Below are 13,865 nucleotides of genomic sequence, written 5' to 3'. Positions count from 1 at the left end.
AGAGCAAGAGCGACCAAATATCACAGCCCACCCCCACTGCAGTGAACAAAGGTGCTGCAAAGCACCCTGCCCAAAGCACTTCCTCACAGAGCCCATCCTGCCCTGCTTGGAGATGTACAGCTCTTGCTGCTGTGTGCCAGACATTAGCCAGCTACAAGCAGGATGAATCTCCTTTCTTGTTAATGGAAGGCTCTTTCTCAGAGGATAAAGCAAGGTTAGTCATCAACAGTTGCATCAACAGCCTTTCAGTTCTGATCAATCACTGCAGCACCTTTTATCTTGTTTTAACTTCTGGCTATCTTACAGGAAACCATAAGCTTCAGTTTTGCCCATGGGAGAGTCCATTCCAGACACAGTGTGTTCTGCCTCTGCCAATGTACTTGGCAGATACAATGTGCACTTGAAGGGCTTCCTAACTTCAGTGGATTTCAGAGTAGCAATTATCTTCAATTACTCCAGATGAAAGACCACACAAAAACTTAATTCAAGCCCCTCTTCTCCCAGAACCCCCCCAGTCACCACTGCCCTACTTTTTCCCTCACTGATGCCCAAAAGGTAGGATCTACGCTTCCTTGATGCTCACGTTTCCCAGCGGGATCACTCCCCTTGACACAGCTTCTTTTCCACGTACATTACACAAAAACCCTGTCTCACTTCAGGCCATCCAGGGAGCCCTTGTTGCTGGTTTGGAGGAAAGCACTGCCCCCACACACAGTTGCTGCTTCTTACCCAACTTCTCCCAGTGCCTGGATCAGAACAGAAGGAAAACCAGCAAAATATCTGCATCAACAGTTAGGGGTAGCGTAAGCTGCATCCAGCTGCTTCTATTATGCTGGGGGACACAAAGCAGTCAGTATCACCTGAAAGCAATGTTAGAAGGGTTTCATCACTGAAGAAATTCATGCAGTATCTCAGCACTGCCTTGATTTCCAGCAGCTACAAAGAGCTTGCATAGACGCTCCCCGTGTTCTCAAGGTGAGGATATTAAACACAAATTAGAACAATACTCAGCAGCAGCCACAAACAAGGCTGAAACAACACTAAGCCGCAGAGTGATGGCTTTGCAATTCAGATGCGTTTAAAGGAAACATTAGACTCAAAGTGAAAACTGAGCTCAGCAATACCTTGGGATGGTTTAAATCACAAATGAGATAGCTGGTCACTTAAGCTGAAACCTGTTCTCCGGTTAACAGCCAAGATCATGCACATGGCAGCATAGGAGAAAACAAAACTAGCACACAGACACACTGGAACTACTGGCACGAGGAAATGAGAGAAGGGAGACAACTACATAAACTTTTCCTGAGAAGAACAGCAGCAGCGTGCCATAAGACCAAAATACCAACACTCACTAGAAATGCAAAACCACTTCCTAGCAAGTTCAGTCCAAGCCTTTTGTCCTCTTCAAGGACTGTGCTCTATCTCACTTCATAAACTCTCAATCCCTCATCTGTAATCTTCAGAGGTTTCACTGCTCCATTCTTTCCATGATTTTTTCTTCCAATTTGCTGCATAAAATCTGTAGCTCCAGCTGCTCATTATTTTTAAATGGTGATAAGCCTTGTCATTAAAAAATTACCATTTCAGAGGCGTGTCTCACCTATGGCTCAGTCAACCTGTGTCAAGGAGGGTAACAGCTACAAACCTGGTCATAGGAGCCTAGAATCTATCATGGGCTGCAAACTGCTCCTGAAACAGCAGCCTGGGCGCATCAGATGAAGCCCCAGAGCCCAGGGAGCTTCAGTTCTCCTCAAGCTTGCACATACCATTGCTGCCTCTTTTCTGGGGTGAGATGAAACAGGAAGTCCGAAGAATCCCGGTGTCAATTCCTTTGTTGTATTTGCTGCAAAGCCCCTGATGACAGGAAGCATGCGAGCAAATCTTTACAAGTCTTGAAAGCGGCAATAACCAGTGCCACTGATGGAGTGGTCTGAGCAGCAGAGTGACAGAATCACAGGAACGGGGGAAAGAGGGGTTCTGAGACAGACTGCTGGGAGCAGAAAAAACCCACAGCACTGGGCCTGGAGATGAATTTGGGCACAACACCAGAGCTGAGCCAGGGAAGATGAGCAGCACAGTAAAGACATTGTGAGATCTTAAAATCAGAGAAAGGGGGCAGTGACAGTCATGGAGATGAGTAAAACAACTCTGGGCATAGAGCCCACTGCATGAACAGCACAGGGAAACAACCACCCGCACTGAGGTCCAGCAGGATATTCCATGTCTGAGATGCTAAGATTGAAATCAAAGAGCTGGGGTGTGACTGCAAAGACTCAAGCTCCTCATCTGTGCTGCCACTTGAGTCTTGCCAGAATAGGAAGTGCAGAAAGCAAAGGAGAACTCTGAGGTTTCCTTTTTCTGAGGCCAACGCCGCTTTTTGTTCACCGAGCCTTGTGCCATTGCTGCTTCCCTTTCAATGGGAGCTGGGAAGGATTTGGTGGCTGTGCCCCAGCAGAGCAGGCACAAACCTTGTGCTCTGCCAGAAGCTCACTGAAATCCAATGCTTTGCAGTTCACGTGCCGTGACCTGTTGCTTGATGTTCACGACTGTACGAGACATGGAAAACGTCGCTTTTACCCCAAGCTTTCCTAGCACAGCTGTTCTGACAGCTGTGTTATTTCACGCAGCTATTGCTTTATCTTAAAATACCAGGCACTTTTCATCGAGTTGTCTGGGCAATGAGAGGACCACATCGAAATAAAAGAGAGGAAAAATGACAGGTTTTTAAATTGTAAAGCATCAACTAAATGAGTGGACTTAGGCAGAAGCAGCGAGCTTTCATCACCAGAACTCTTCCCTCTCTCCAAAGCAGCTGAGCCTTAACATCTCACACTCAAGGGTTACTTCTGAACATCTTACAGTTTACACACTTCACACAAATCAATTTTAAGTCATTCATAGCACTTGGGAGAATCTAGCACTGTTAAATACGGGTAATTTAGCAGGAGCTGATCAAACAAAACTGGTTTTGAGAAAAGCCCAATCTAATTCTGTCAGGTAGAATTCCCAGTGCAGTTGTGCTATTGTTAGCTATTTCAAGCCAAAATTTGATCATACTCAATTTAGGAGGTCTTTGCCAGTTTCAGTAAGACCAAAATGCTGATCTTAAGTAAGTCATCAAATGCCACATGGTACAGGCATTCACACCAGGAGTTATTTCAACTCAGAATGTCTACAGGAAAAATTTTATGCTGCTAAAGACTGTGGAAAAAGTTACTGACTCCTTATGAATGGCTAACCACAATGCTGGCAATACACAAGCTAGTTCCAGGTCTGTAAGTAGGGAACGTGGAGAGCCACTGTTAGTTCAGAAAGTCTTTATGCACAAAATATACGAATGGAGAAGCTGAAAACCTCCTTCCACTTCCTCAGAGGCTTTCCCATCACTGAACTATGAACTGAAACGAAGCAACAGCTTCTGGGAGCAGAGAGTCAGTGTCAAAAGTTTAACACAAGTCTTTGCCAATGGGTCAGCAGCAGCATCTGTCGTCATCCGTGACCACAGCTCTCTGTCACACGGGCAGAAGAATCCCCCTCTTTACCACATCTCATAAAAGGACAAAGCAAAAGCTGCGTACAAGTCACAAATGTTTGTGTAAAAAGACAAACTGTTCACCCTCTGTTCTGCCCTCAACTTCTCCCTTATTTCCACCAGCATTTTCCCTGGGAGCTAGAGGAGAAACTGCAACTCAACTCCTGCAGGTGTGTTCAGTCAGTCTGTAAACACCCAGGACTCATAGAGCCCAGCGCACTGGGCACAAGCCCCCTCACCCCTGGGAGGAGCTGCCAGCTCCCAGCAGGAACAGCAGCAGGAAACTGGCACGAGCAGGATGGGGACTCTTGGTTTTTTCCTCCCAGGATGCCAAATTTGCAGCCACATCAGTGTGGGCAGACCCCGAGCTCTGCTGCAAGAGTGGTGGCTTCTCTCTGCTGACGTCAAGGACCTGCTGAGCAGGCTTCTGCAGGACAGGGCTGCAAGCAAGTCCCCTGAGCAGCAGCAGGCTCGTGCTGGGAGACAGCTCAGCACACAGGGTGACAGTGCCAGCCACCATGAGACATCTCTGCTGTGCCTGTAAGTTTAGGGAATACCTGTGACTGTTGAGGCAAACATCTGTCAGCCTCACACCTTTCAACTGTGGTAGGAAACACAGTAATCGTGTCATCCATTTTCCACACTGACACGATGACATGCTCAGCTAAAGAAGATAAAGGAGACTTGGATAATCAAGTCTGCAGAGACCTGTGGCCATTTTGATTTAAGCTTATTTCCTTTCTGTCAAATGTACCTGTTATGAATGATTGATGTTCTTCCCCCCCATCCCAACACACCTAATGTCAGGTTCCATTTCCCCCCTTACAGCTGCACTTCCATATTTGCATTGGTCTTTCCAGGGCAACACTTGTAGGAAAGAAAGTATAGAAACGGTACAGCTGGATAGTCAAGAGCTCTGATGGAACTCCTGCACAGCCGTCCAACATCAATCCCCTGCTGCCAGCCTCTCCCACCCTCTCCATCTCCCCCAAAACACACACCTCGCACTCCATGCCTTCATCCTTACCTCGTAGGACCACACACACTGCACTCCCGCAAACCTCCGTACGCATCTTCCCACTTCCACATCCTCATGGGTGGTGTACATCTCTCGCAGGCACTCGCCAATGTGGGGCACCATTCTCCGCAGGACCTCCCGGCTCATGATCACTCCTGGTCCCCCCATGCAGAAGTTCTCACCCGGTTCCAGTGCCAGTTTCCCCATCTCCTCGGTGGTGCCGAGGCCAGTCTGCCCAAGAAAGAGGGGCTGGCTGCTGTTCAAGCTCCTAAGAAAGTTCTCCAGTTTGTCCCCTTTGATGTAAACGTCGTCATCAGCTCTCATAAACCATTCGTATTTGTCCAAGTAGTGGTCATGCATGTATTTGAGCATCATGAATGATTTCTTCTGGGGTGGGTAGGAGTCGTCTACACCTGGAAGCGGCACGATGGGGATGGGAATAGAGGTGTCTGAGCCCTCGCTGGAGAAGAATTCAACCTTGCCTGGAATGGTTTTGGACCATGTTCTAGATTGAAAAAGACAATAAGGACGAGTTAAGTATGCAAAGCAAGACAGGCAGAAAGTGCTCCCAGAGACAACTCAGAGGAACTACAGCTCATCTGCTTTACAAATTTCCTTTTTAAATGCCTTGAAGGATTGTTTTTTTCCATGCAAATGAGGACATTCACACAGCACAAAGAGCAATTGGTATAACACACAAAAGATTCTGCTATGACAAGCATCTGATTATCATTTTGCATCTCTATCTGGTAGAAAATTCATTCAGTAGTAGTAGTTCACTAGTGGCAGGCAGGATTGCTTAAGCACAACCAGCACTGGTCTACTAGCTATTGGCCAAAGGGAGCAGAGGGCAGGCTTGATATAATGCCTCCAAAGCTTCCCTGCAAGTCATTCAGCATCGTGTCCCACCTTCCATTCACTCTCAGCCCCACAAAAGCTCAAATGTGCATTCAGAATTACTGACTTCCACAGTGAGAAGATGCATATTTCATATGAACTTGTGAGGAGACCACTCAAGCAGCAACTTCTCCAGATGCTCCCTGGAGGAGTATGTAGGGCTTTGATGAAAGTAAAACGCTCCTGTTTGCAACTGCTGGAGGAGCACAGAGCATGGCATCAGTAGTAACCTCAAATGGGTTTGCCCATACCACCAAAGAACTAGTAAAGTAGTCCTAAGAGATGCATACAAAACATGATCCCAACAGACGACCTGGTGCTACCAACACCAGCACCTCCAGCAGCTTTCCATACACTTCAGAGCAGATTTTAGTAGAGGGGAACATCACAAAAGAGGAGCCTTTTGTGTGCGAAGCAGCACAGCAACATCTGCTCCACACCTTGTGTGCTCCTCTCTGCCAAATCCAGCCCATCTGCATGGGCAAACTGGGTCACTTCTGGTGCAGGAAGAGATACAGGATGATTCCTGAAGGCAGACTGCAGAACTCTTAAACTCCCCCAGGGAGGATTTTCAATCATGTACCTAACAGCCTTGCCCCCAAAATTGGTAATTTTAAGCTTTCAGTACCATTTTCTCAGATTCTACCTGGGAAAGAGCAGAGCTCACACTGGCTTCACAGAAAAATACTTCCATTGGGAAGCCAAGAGGTTTTGTCCTTTTTTCTGTAGGGGGAGAATACTTTCTAATTATGTTTGGTGACTCTGCTCAGAATGTAACCTATATTCACAGCTCTCAAGGTAAAGAACACAGTATTCCCTCAATGCATCACTGTCACTTTTACCGGATGCCTCTCAGCACTGGTTTCTCGACAAAAGCAGAGCAGATTTTGGGCAGTACAGACCATCTGAAATTTGAAATCCCCAGAATTAGCTCATGTAAAAAAGGCCGAATTGCAAATGTATTTCATGAGAAAAATAATCCTCAAGTTCCACCAGGAAATGCAAAGGTATTTAATTAATACTAACCAAGCATCAACTTCAACACCTTCACAGTTACACACTAATGCAGCTTTGTGTAATGACTATCGCCCTATTACTTGAAAACCTTTGTCTTCTGGATTTCTCACTGCCGTGGGTAGTGTCTCAAAGGAAAAGCTTAGATCCCAGCTTCCTAGAGGAGCACAGAATAAAGCCAAGGAAAATATTCCTGTTGACTTCACAACAGAGGTGATGAGGTCTTTAATCATCAGTGATGCAATTAATGCACAGTACCAGTGGTCACGGACTCACATCCTATTAAAGCATTGTAAACTGCCTGTTTTGAAATGAGACCTGCTCAGATCTTGAACTTTCACTATTGAGGAAGTTCTGCTGTTTGTGACACCCACACTCCACATACAAATCACCTGGGCCTGAATGAAAAGACTACCCCGTAAATTGCTCTCCCCATATCAACTCCCAATCTGGAGTTCAAAAGACTTCTTCACTAAAGGTACTTGACACATCCATATTTTAATCTCTAAGAAGACAATGCAGAAGCTGCTGAGAAACACAGCTCAGAGTATCCAGTTCCCAACACAGCCTTGGGTGGACCCAGGACACTTGCCACCCAATCACCAGATAAAGTTATATGTTGGTTCCCAGTTTAACTTAACTCCATGCTCTCCAACCAGGTACCCTCACCTCAGGACCCCCATAAGTATTGTCAAAAGAAGAGTTTCCATTCAATGGAGAGGAAACAAAACGTGTACATCCGTGAACCCTGGCACTTCTGATTCCCAATCATCACACTGCATTAAACACTTCAGATCAAAGACAGTTTGGCCCCATCTTAACATGGAACTAGGCCATATTTAAGTTTCAGACTAAAACAGGAGCAAACAAGAGACATATTTCTGTAGGCTGGGGACACGAAGCAGACAGAAAGACCATGCTCAGGGATCAGTGTGCGACTTGGGTCGGCAGCACGACATTACTTCAGCCTTGGGATCTCACCATGCATGCCCCAGCACAGCTTGAGTAAGCCTCTGCTCACTCCCTGAGACAAGACAATTTGTAGGATGAAACTGCGTTACTTGTGACTGTGGCTTTGAGTTTGCTCAGACTCAGACAGAATATGCTCCCACATCGAAAACTGCTGGAGTATGTCAAAGCAAGTGCTGCTCGACAGAGGCTGAAACAATGGGAATCACCATGTGCTGCTCCTTGTAAGCCACAGCTCACTGCTCAATGTGGCCCTTTTTTGGGTTGAGAATACAAAAAAGAACAGTCTGCTCAGGAAACATGTTGCTGCGCTTGGCCAAAGAAGCCAAACCACAGATTGCAAGATGAACTGTAAGTACATTTTTCTGACCTCAGCTATCAGCAGAGCTAAGGGCTGGTAAATGCAGGGATGAATTCTGATCAAAGCTACTTTTAACTTTTTTATCTCACATGGCAAAGAATCAGCCCTGACTCAACCACAAGCGGTTCTGCAGAGCAGTGCGCTAACAGCTGTATTTCTTGCCTGTCCTCTCACCCCCAGTCTGGTTTACAGTGTCTGCTCCCAGGTTATGGGCAGCAACATGACCCCTTCAGCTCCTTAAGTACAGAGCTCGTCTCAACACCTTCCTACTTCCGTGGTCCCACCAGCACCACTCCCACTGGCTGACACTGCCTTCCCAGTCAAGGCTTCTCTAATATCAGACTTTATCTGCAAATGAATATCTGTGTGATAACTGAAAAAGGAAAAATACTTCTAGCCAAACTTGACACCCTCCTGACCCCCGCTTCAGCTGGTTAAAAGAAATATGGTCACATTTCTGCCACCAGACTCCTGTACCTATACCTGCAGAGACCATCCCTACTACAGCAATCGCTGGTGGCCTCAGCCAGCTCAAGGCCATTCTGACTCTGTCCAGAGAGAAGTATCAGGTTCTGAATACAACTGATACGTGTACCAAACTGGTCATTTAAAAACCAGCAAATGAACTACTCCGACAGATCCCAAGCTTATCTCCTCTGTGTAATCTGAATCTGCTCACTTAAACAGGAGGATGTGCATGAATCAGGACAGCAAGGCTCTCTATTACCTTCCCCAGGAGCAGTGCTGAAAACACACACAACAGCGTGCGACCTGGTTTCTCTCAGTGCACAAGGCACGTAACTCCAATGAACGAGATACTGACATTGACAAGGAAATGAAAGCACAGTTTAAACAAACAAAGTTATAAAAATTAGATAATGCTTCCTTAGAAGAAAATTCTTAGCAGAGAGCATTAGCCCAGTAAAACTCCATTACCAGCAACTACCAAATCAATCTGATCATCCCGTAACTGGTTTTGCACACCAGATATCCTATGTGTATCCTCACACAGGCAAGTCACCAGCAAACAGGGTGCAGAAGTGGTATATCATGCAATATAGAACAGTATTTTCTAAAGTGACCACTACTGTAGTCCCCACGTGTTGTCATAAATCATTTCTTCATTTAAAGGGAAGTTTAAAAGGCAGAGTTTGGAGCAGGAGGAGCATAGACCTGTTTCATCTTCAGCTCATAGTGTTTACTATTTATTTGTATTACCTTGCTTTGTTATTAGCTCTGCAGACCCAGCAGAAGCATAGTCAGCAGCCTTATGCAGACAATGCTCCCCTTGTAGAGACCCAAACTGGAGACAATTACAAAAGATGAACTTGGGTTTTCTCTGCAGCTTGGGGACCTCACTTAGAGGAGATCAGAGAAACCCTTGAAAGTTTCGAGAAACAGTCATCTTGGATAACTGTGCTAAAGAAAACCTTAATTTGTGAAGAACTCAGCAAGACATAAAAGGCTGATTTCTTGAATACATGGTTCAGTTAAATCTGATGTTGAATTAGGGTTAGTTTTGCATAACTGTTCTTCGAGGTCCCATCTTTCCAGCAACGCTCACTACACTAACAGCTTAGCTGGAACTGAGCACCCAAACCAGCAAGTGGTACTGCAGATGACCACCACAAGAAGCCAGAAAAACAAGCTGGGGTTTTTACTACATTTACAGCTACATTTACAGGTTAAAGGAGCCCGTCACAATCAGATTCTGACGGAGAGCTTTCAGCTTTCTGCAGGACAGCTTCTTGATTTAAACTCCTCCAATGTAAAGGGACACCAGTTTTCTGTCCATGGAAATTCACCTACCTTTATCACCCGTAAGCACACTGATAGTCAGGGAGTCAGACTAAGATCAAAGCCCAGGTGTCCCAGAGATTTGGACCATATGGTTGTTTTGGGGTATGGCACTGACTTGGATTCCCCTTATCCTCCATGCATTAGTGCCTGTTGCTCTCACTGTATGTTTCATACACATTGATGCAAATTTTAGGTAACTGCTCGGAAAACCCAAGTATGTCACACTTCTGTTAGAGGATACAAGAGCAGGACACATGAAGTGCTTACTATTGCAATACTGCAGTACGTTAAGCAAAACATGAATTGTGCTGTCACGATGTTCAAAGTCACTTCAGATGACCTCCTCCCCAAGACTACCTCATTAGCAACCAGAACTGACCAAAACCAAATACCACCCAAGAGCCACAACCTTAACATTCAAGGCTCTGAATTCAAAACAAATATAAAAATGTGGTTTGTATTACACTGCTGCAGCAGCTAGTGCGGGCTTAGACAGATAATACAAACTCCTTTAGACCCCAAATCCCTCTGGCTGCCTTTCACTGAGGCTTTTCCAAGCACGCAGGTATTTAGATTCCAGTGCAGTCTGTTTCCTATAAGCCACCACAGAGTGGCGGGAGCCTCTCTGAGGGCATGCTTCTGCACAAGACTGCAACAGCTTAGAATGAACCCTGGCATCACTAGTGGTTCTCCTGTGTGTGGCCTCTAGGCACTCTGAGGGGCCGTGGGGACCGTCCCAGACTGGGAAGTACTGCAGCTGTGCTCCTGCAGAGATACTGCAGAAGACCAACCTCGGACATCTCACCATTAACTGCATTCACACTAGTGCCCTGCCACGTTTCCCAGGATATGTAGTTGCTACACACAAGACAGATCTGATAGACAGACAGACAGATAGATAGATAGGGTTAACTGCTTGTTGATACAGTTCCCTAGACAGCAAACTTAAATCTTCTAGGAGACTGCCTTATTCCCATCCTCTCCTTCCTTTTAGCTCTTTCAGGACAACACCCCTCAACTGCAAAACCATTAGCACATATTGCTGCACTTTCCCTGAACCCCAGCCATAAATTAACTCCTGCCTGCCTGCCTCTTTGCCCAACTATTTCTTGTCTTTTGATGTGACACCGCAGTTTCTGCTGCTGCACTTCCCCAGCCTCCTGGAAGGGAAGCTCTGCTAACCTGGCTGTCAGATGCAATCACTGCTAACGCTGCAAATCTGCCCTCCGAAAACCTGTAGTAGATCTAAAGCTCGTTCTCTGCCTCGCAGACTACAAAAGCACGACTGTTTCAAAGAGCTGGCGTCCCCCGAACATCCAGCAGGCCCGTTTTGCCTTGCAGTGGTCATTTTGCTCATGATTGATGTTCAGGAAGTGGATTGCTTCCCCTCTTGTTAGACCCTATCTGGATTCACAGCAGCAAGGATCAGCAAATGCTTTCCGCTCCGGTCCCTTTTAGCTGTGTCTGTAAATGGCCTTTGAGCCACAGCAATTTGGAGGTATTCAGCCTCTGAATCCCTAATTCCTTTCAGCGCTCTGGCTACCGCCGTATCAAGGCTCTGCACACGCTGCCACCCCGGGAATGCCTTGCTAGCAGCTTCCCATTTCCCTGGCTGTGCCAGCGATTCAGCTCACCAGGATGCTTTGTCAATGTAGTAATCCCAGCAATTGTCTGCTTGAGTACTTCATGGCAATCAAAAGCCATTTAAGATTTCAGGTTCGTCTTCCTCTTCCCCCCTCCCCACCTTCCCCCAAAGATGTCTTCCTGTCACCAGGACATTAGCTCCTTTCTTTTACTACAGGAGGTGAGAAAAATGCATTTAGCCCTACCGCAGAGTTAAGAGGTCTCTTTATTCATCCCTTCCAAGAGCAGGCATCATCTCTAGAGGTTAAACCAAAATAGCAGTGCAGTAAAAAGCAACCTCAGATCTCCTTCTGAGGGCTGAAGGAGTCCCATTCCATTAGCTGGATTTGTTAAATTGCATCTTTAGCCATTGCTTGTGTGTGAGCAGATGTATCAGATCTGGTTCTGTAAACCCATCTCTCTTACAGCACGGGACTGCTCAGCAAGCACAGCAAAGCCAGGGATAAGAATCCTTCCCATGCCAGTGAAGTTAAATGCTCCACAACTAACCCCCATCTCTAGACAACACTGTGATAAACTTCCCTTTCCTGAATTCCTCACACAAAATCTGATGGATGATGGACCAGATCTGATAGACAAACTATTCTGCCATAAAACCTGTTATGTGATGCACAGCTCCAGCCTTCCTTTATGTAAACGTAAATTACACAGCTCATGACATTTGCAATCCAAAATGCTCCATCCCACACAGTGAAGAATACATAACCCTGAAGAAACAGATTCTTTCACCCGTTTTAAAGCCTCAATCACACTCCCTCTGCAAGTTAATTACAGGTCTGCTGCTAAAAGAAGGAATTAAGTTTCCATTAAAACCATCGTCGGTGAACAATATGCTTCAGATTGCCCAAATTAAGCAATTTTGCTGCATTTTATGCTGATATAAAAAGAGCTACCCTTTCCTGAAACCAGAGCTGGGCAGGGGGAGGAGGAGACGGTCCATCAGACATGGCTTTGCCATCCTGTTCCTGACCTGGCCAACACGGCCAAGCGCTGTTCAACCTGGGCAGGCAGGAGACAGAGAAGGGTTTGTCCTAGTGCATGTCTAAAGGGGATGCTTTATTAGACGAAGATTCTCCGCAGAGCTCCTGGCTGCTCCTGTGCCAGCAGCAACCGTGCAGCTCCCGATCCAAGCCGGGCTATACCCGAGCTGACATCTTAGCTCTTCACGCGTTCAGCTTTCCCAAGCGTGCTTCCTGCAGAGCCGCCCGGCACTGCCCGCTGGCTCCGGCCCCAGAGCGAAGTATCTCAGCAGAGAGGAGAGCTTCCCCAAAGCCACAGACACGTCTCACACAGCCCATGGTTACTCCGATGGCCAGAAGTCCTGTTAGCATGCGGCACTCACAGTCATACCCGATTAGGGCTGGAGGCTACAGCAAGCGGCACACAAGTGCGGAGCACAATGATAACGGGCTCAGGTAATGAACACACAGCTCTGAGACCCTGGTCCCTGCACCACCTTCACCAGCCCAAAGCTAGGAGCGTTACACCCACGCTGACTTTCCCTATTGGAGCTCTTTCCTTACCTGGTCCAGCCTTAGCTACAGCTGTGGTGAGCAGAGGCTGGTTTTACTCTTTGTTCCCAGATGCGCTTTCTAAGTCTCATTCTTACGCACACGTTCTCGCTCGGCACAATGGTCCTTATCTCCCTATCCAGGGGGTTGCAGCAGCCTCTACACTTTATTGTTATCATTATTTGTCATTATCAGGGTGACAGCTCTCTTCGGAAGCAGCAGCCAAGCACTGCACCAGGATGACATAGCCATGCCCAAGGCAGAAGCACTGAGGGCAGCTATACTCAATGGGAGGCAGGGGAGAACACCTCTTCTCCCTCAGTGACCGGCGCTAGGTGCTCCTCGCTGCGGTGAGGGTCACGACCACTGGGTCCATCTGCCAGGTACCGGCTCAACCAGAGCGTGTGAGAGCCTCAACGCCACTCAGCCGGACCCCCCTCCGCAGAGGGGAGCTCGGAGCACCTCTCCTCCCTCACACACACCGCGGCCCGGGCGCGCCCCGGTGCTGCCCACACCGCGCCCGGGCTGGTGCCGGGAGAGCCGGCACCACTTCACCTCGCTCACACCTGCCCCGGGGAAGGGCGAGCGGGGCCCGGGCCGGCGGGGAGACCCCAGCCACACGGGCACCATCCCATCCCGGCCGCTCTTACCTCAGCCGCTCCTCAGGGACAGCGGCCGAAAGCGGCCGAACCCATCCGAGCCCAAACCGAACCCACCCGAGCCCGAACCGAGCCCACCCGAGCCCCAAGCCGAACAGCCCCGATCCCCGCCGAAGGCAGCCGAGCGGAGCCGCATCCCCCCCCACCATCCCGCTCACCGGTGCGCGGCCACGGCGCGGCTCCGCAGGTACTTCTGCGCCGTCATGACCCCCACGAAGAGGAAGCTCTGTGCCGGCGGGCCGGGGCGGCGCGGCGGGGCGGCGGCGGCGGCGGCGGGCGGCGAGCGGCAGCCCTGAGGGCGGGCTCGGTGGGGCCGCGCCGCCGCCGCCAGCTCGGAGGCGCGGGGCAGGACGAGGCGCGAGGCGAGCACGAAGCCCAGCACCAGCCCCAGCAGGACGCTGAGCCAGGCGCGGCGGCCGCGGCCCGCCATGCCCGCCCCGCGCGGCTCCTCACAGCGCCG

At 48.4% G+C, this 13,865-nt stretch overlaps 1 protein-coding gene across 1 annotated transcript in view; it reads right to left on the bottom strand.

Annotated features, from left to right (window-relative positions):
* The window catches only part of CHSY1 (chondroitin sulfate synthase 1), a 74,810-nt gene extending 60,945 nt beyond the window's left edge, over nt 1-13,865 (bottom strand). Inside the window, exons 1-2 of the mRNA XM_061371223.1 lie at nt 13,564-13,865; nt 4,560-5,055 (exon numbers count right to left, since the gene is read on the bottom strand). Of these exons, the coding sequence (XP_061227207.1) occupies nt 4,560-5,055; nt 13,564-13,835 (768 nt within the window). The 5' untranslated portion in view covers nt 13,836-13,865. The remainder of the gene's footprint in view (nt 1-4,559; nt 5,056-13,563) is intronic.

Source organism: Neopsephotus bourkii, unplaced genomic scaffold (assembly GCF_033783945.1).
Source record: "Neopsephotus bourkii isolate Nb327-2 ecotype Australia unplaced genomic scaffold, CSIRO-AGI_Nbou_v1 NB_1572, whole genome shotgun sequence".
Classification (NCBI taxonomy): Eukaryota; Metazoa; Chordata; class Aves; order Psittaciformes; family Psittacidae; genus Neopsephotus; species Neopsephotus bourkii.
This window is presented reverse-complemented; position numbering and strand designations above follow the sequence as displayed.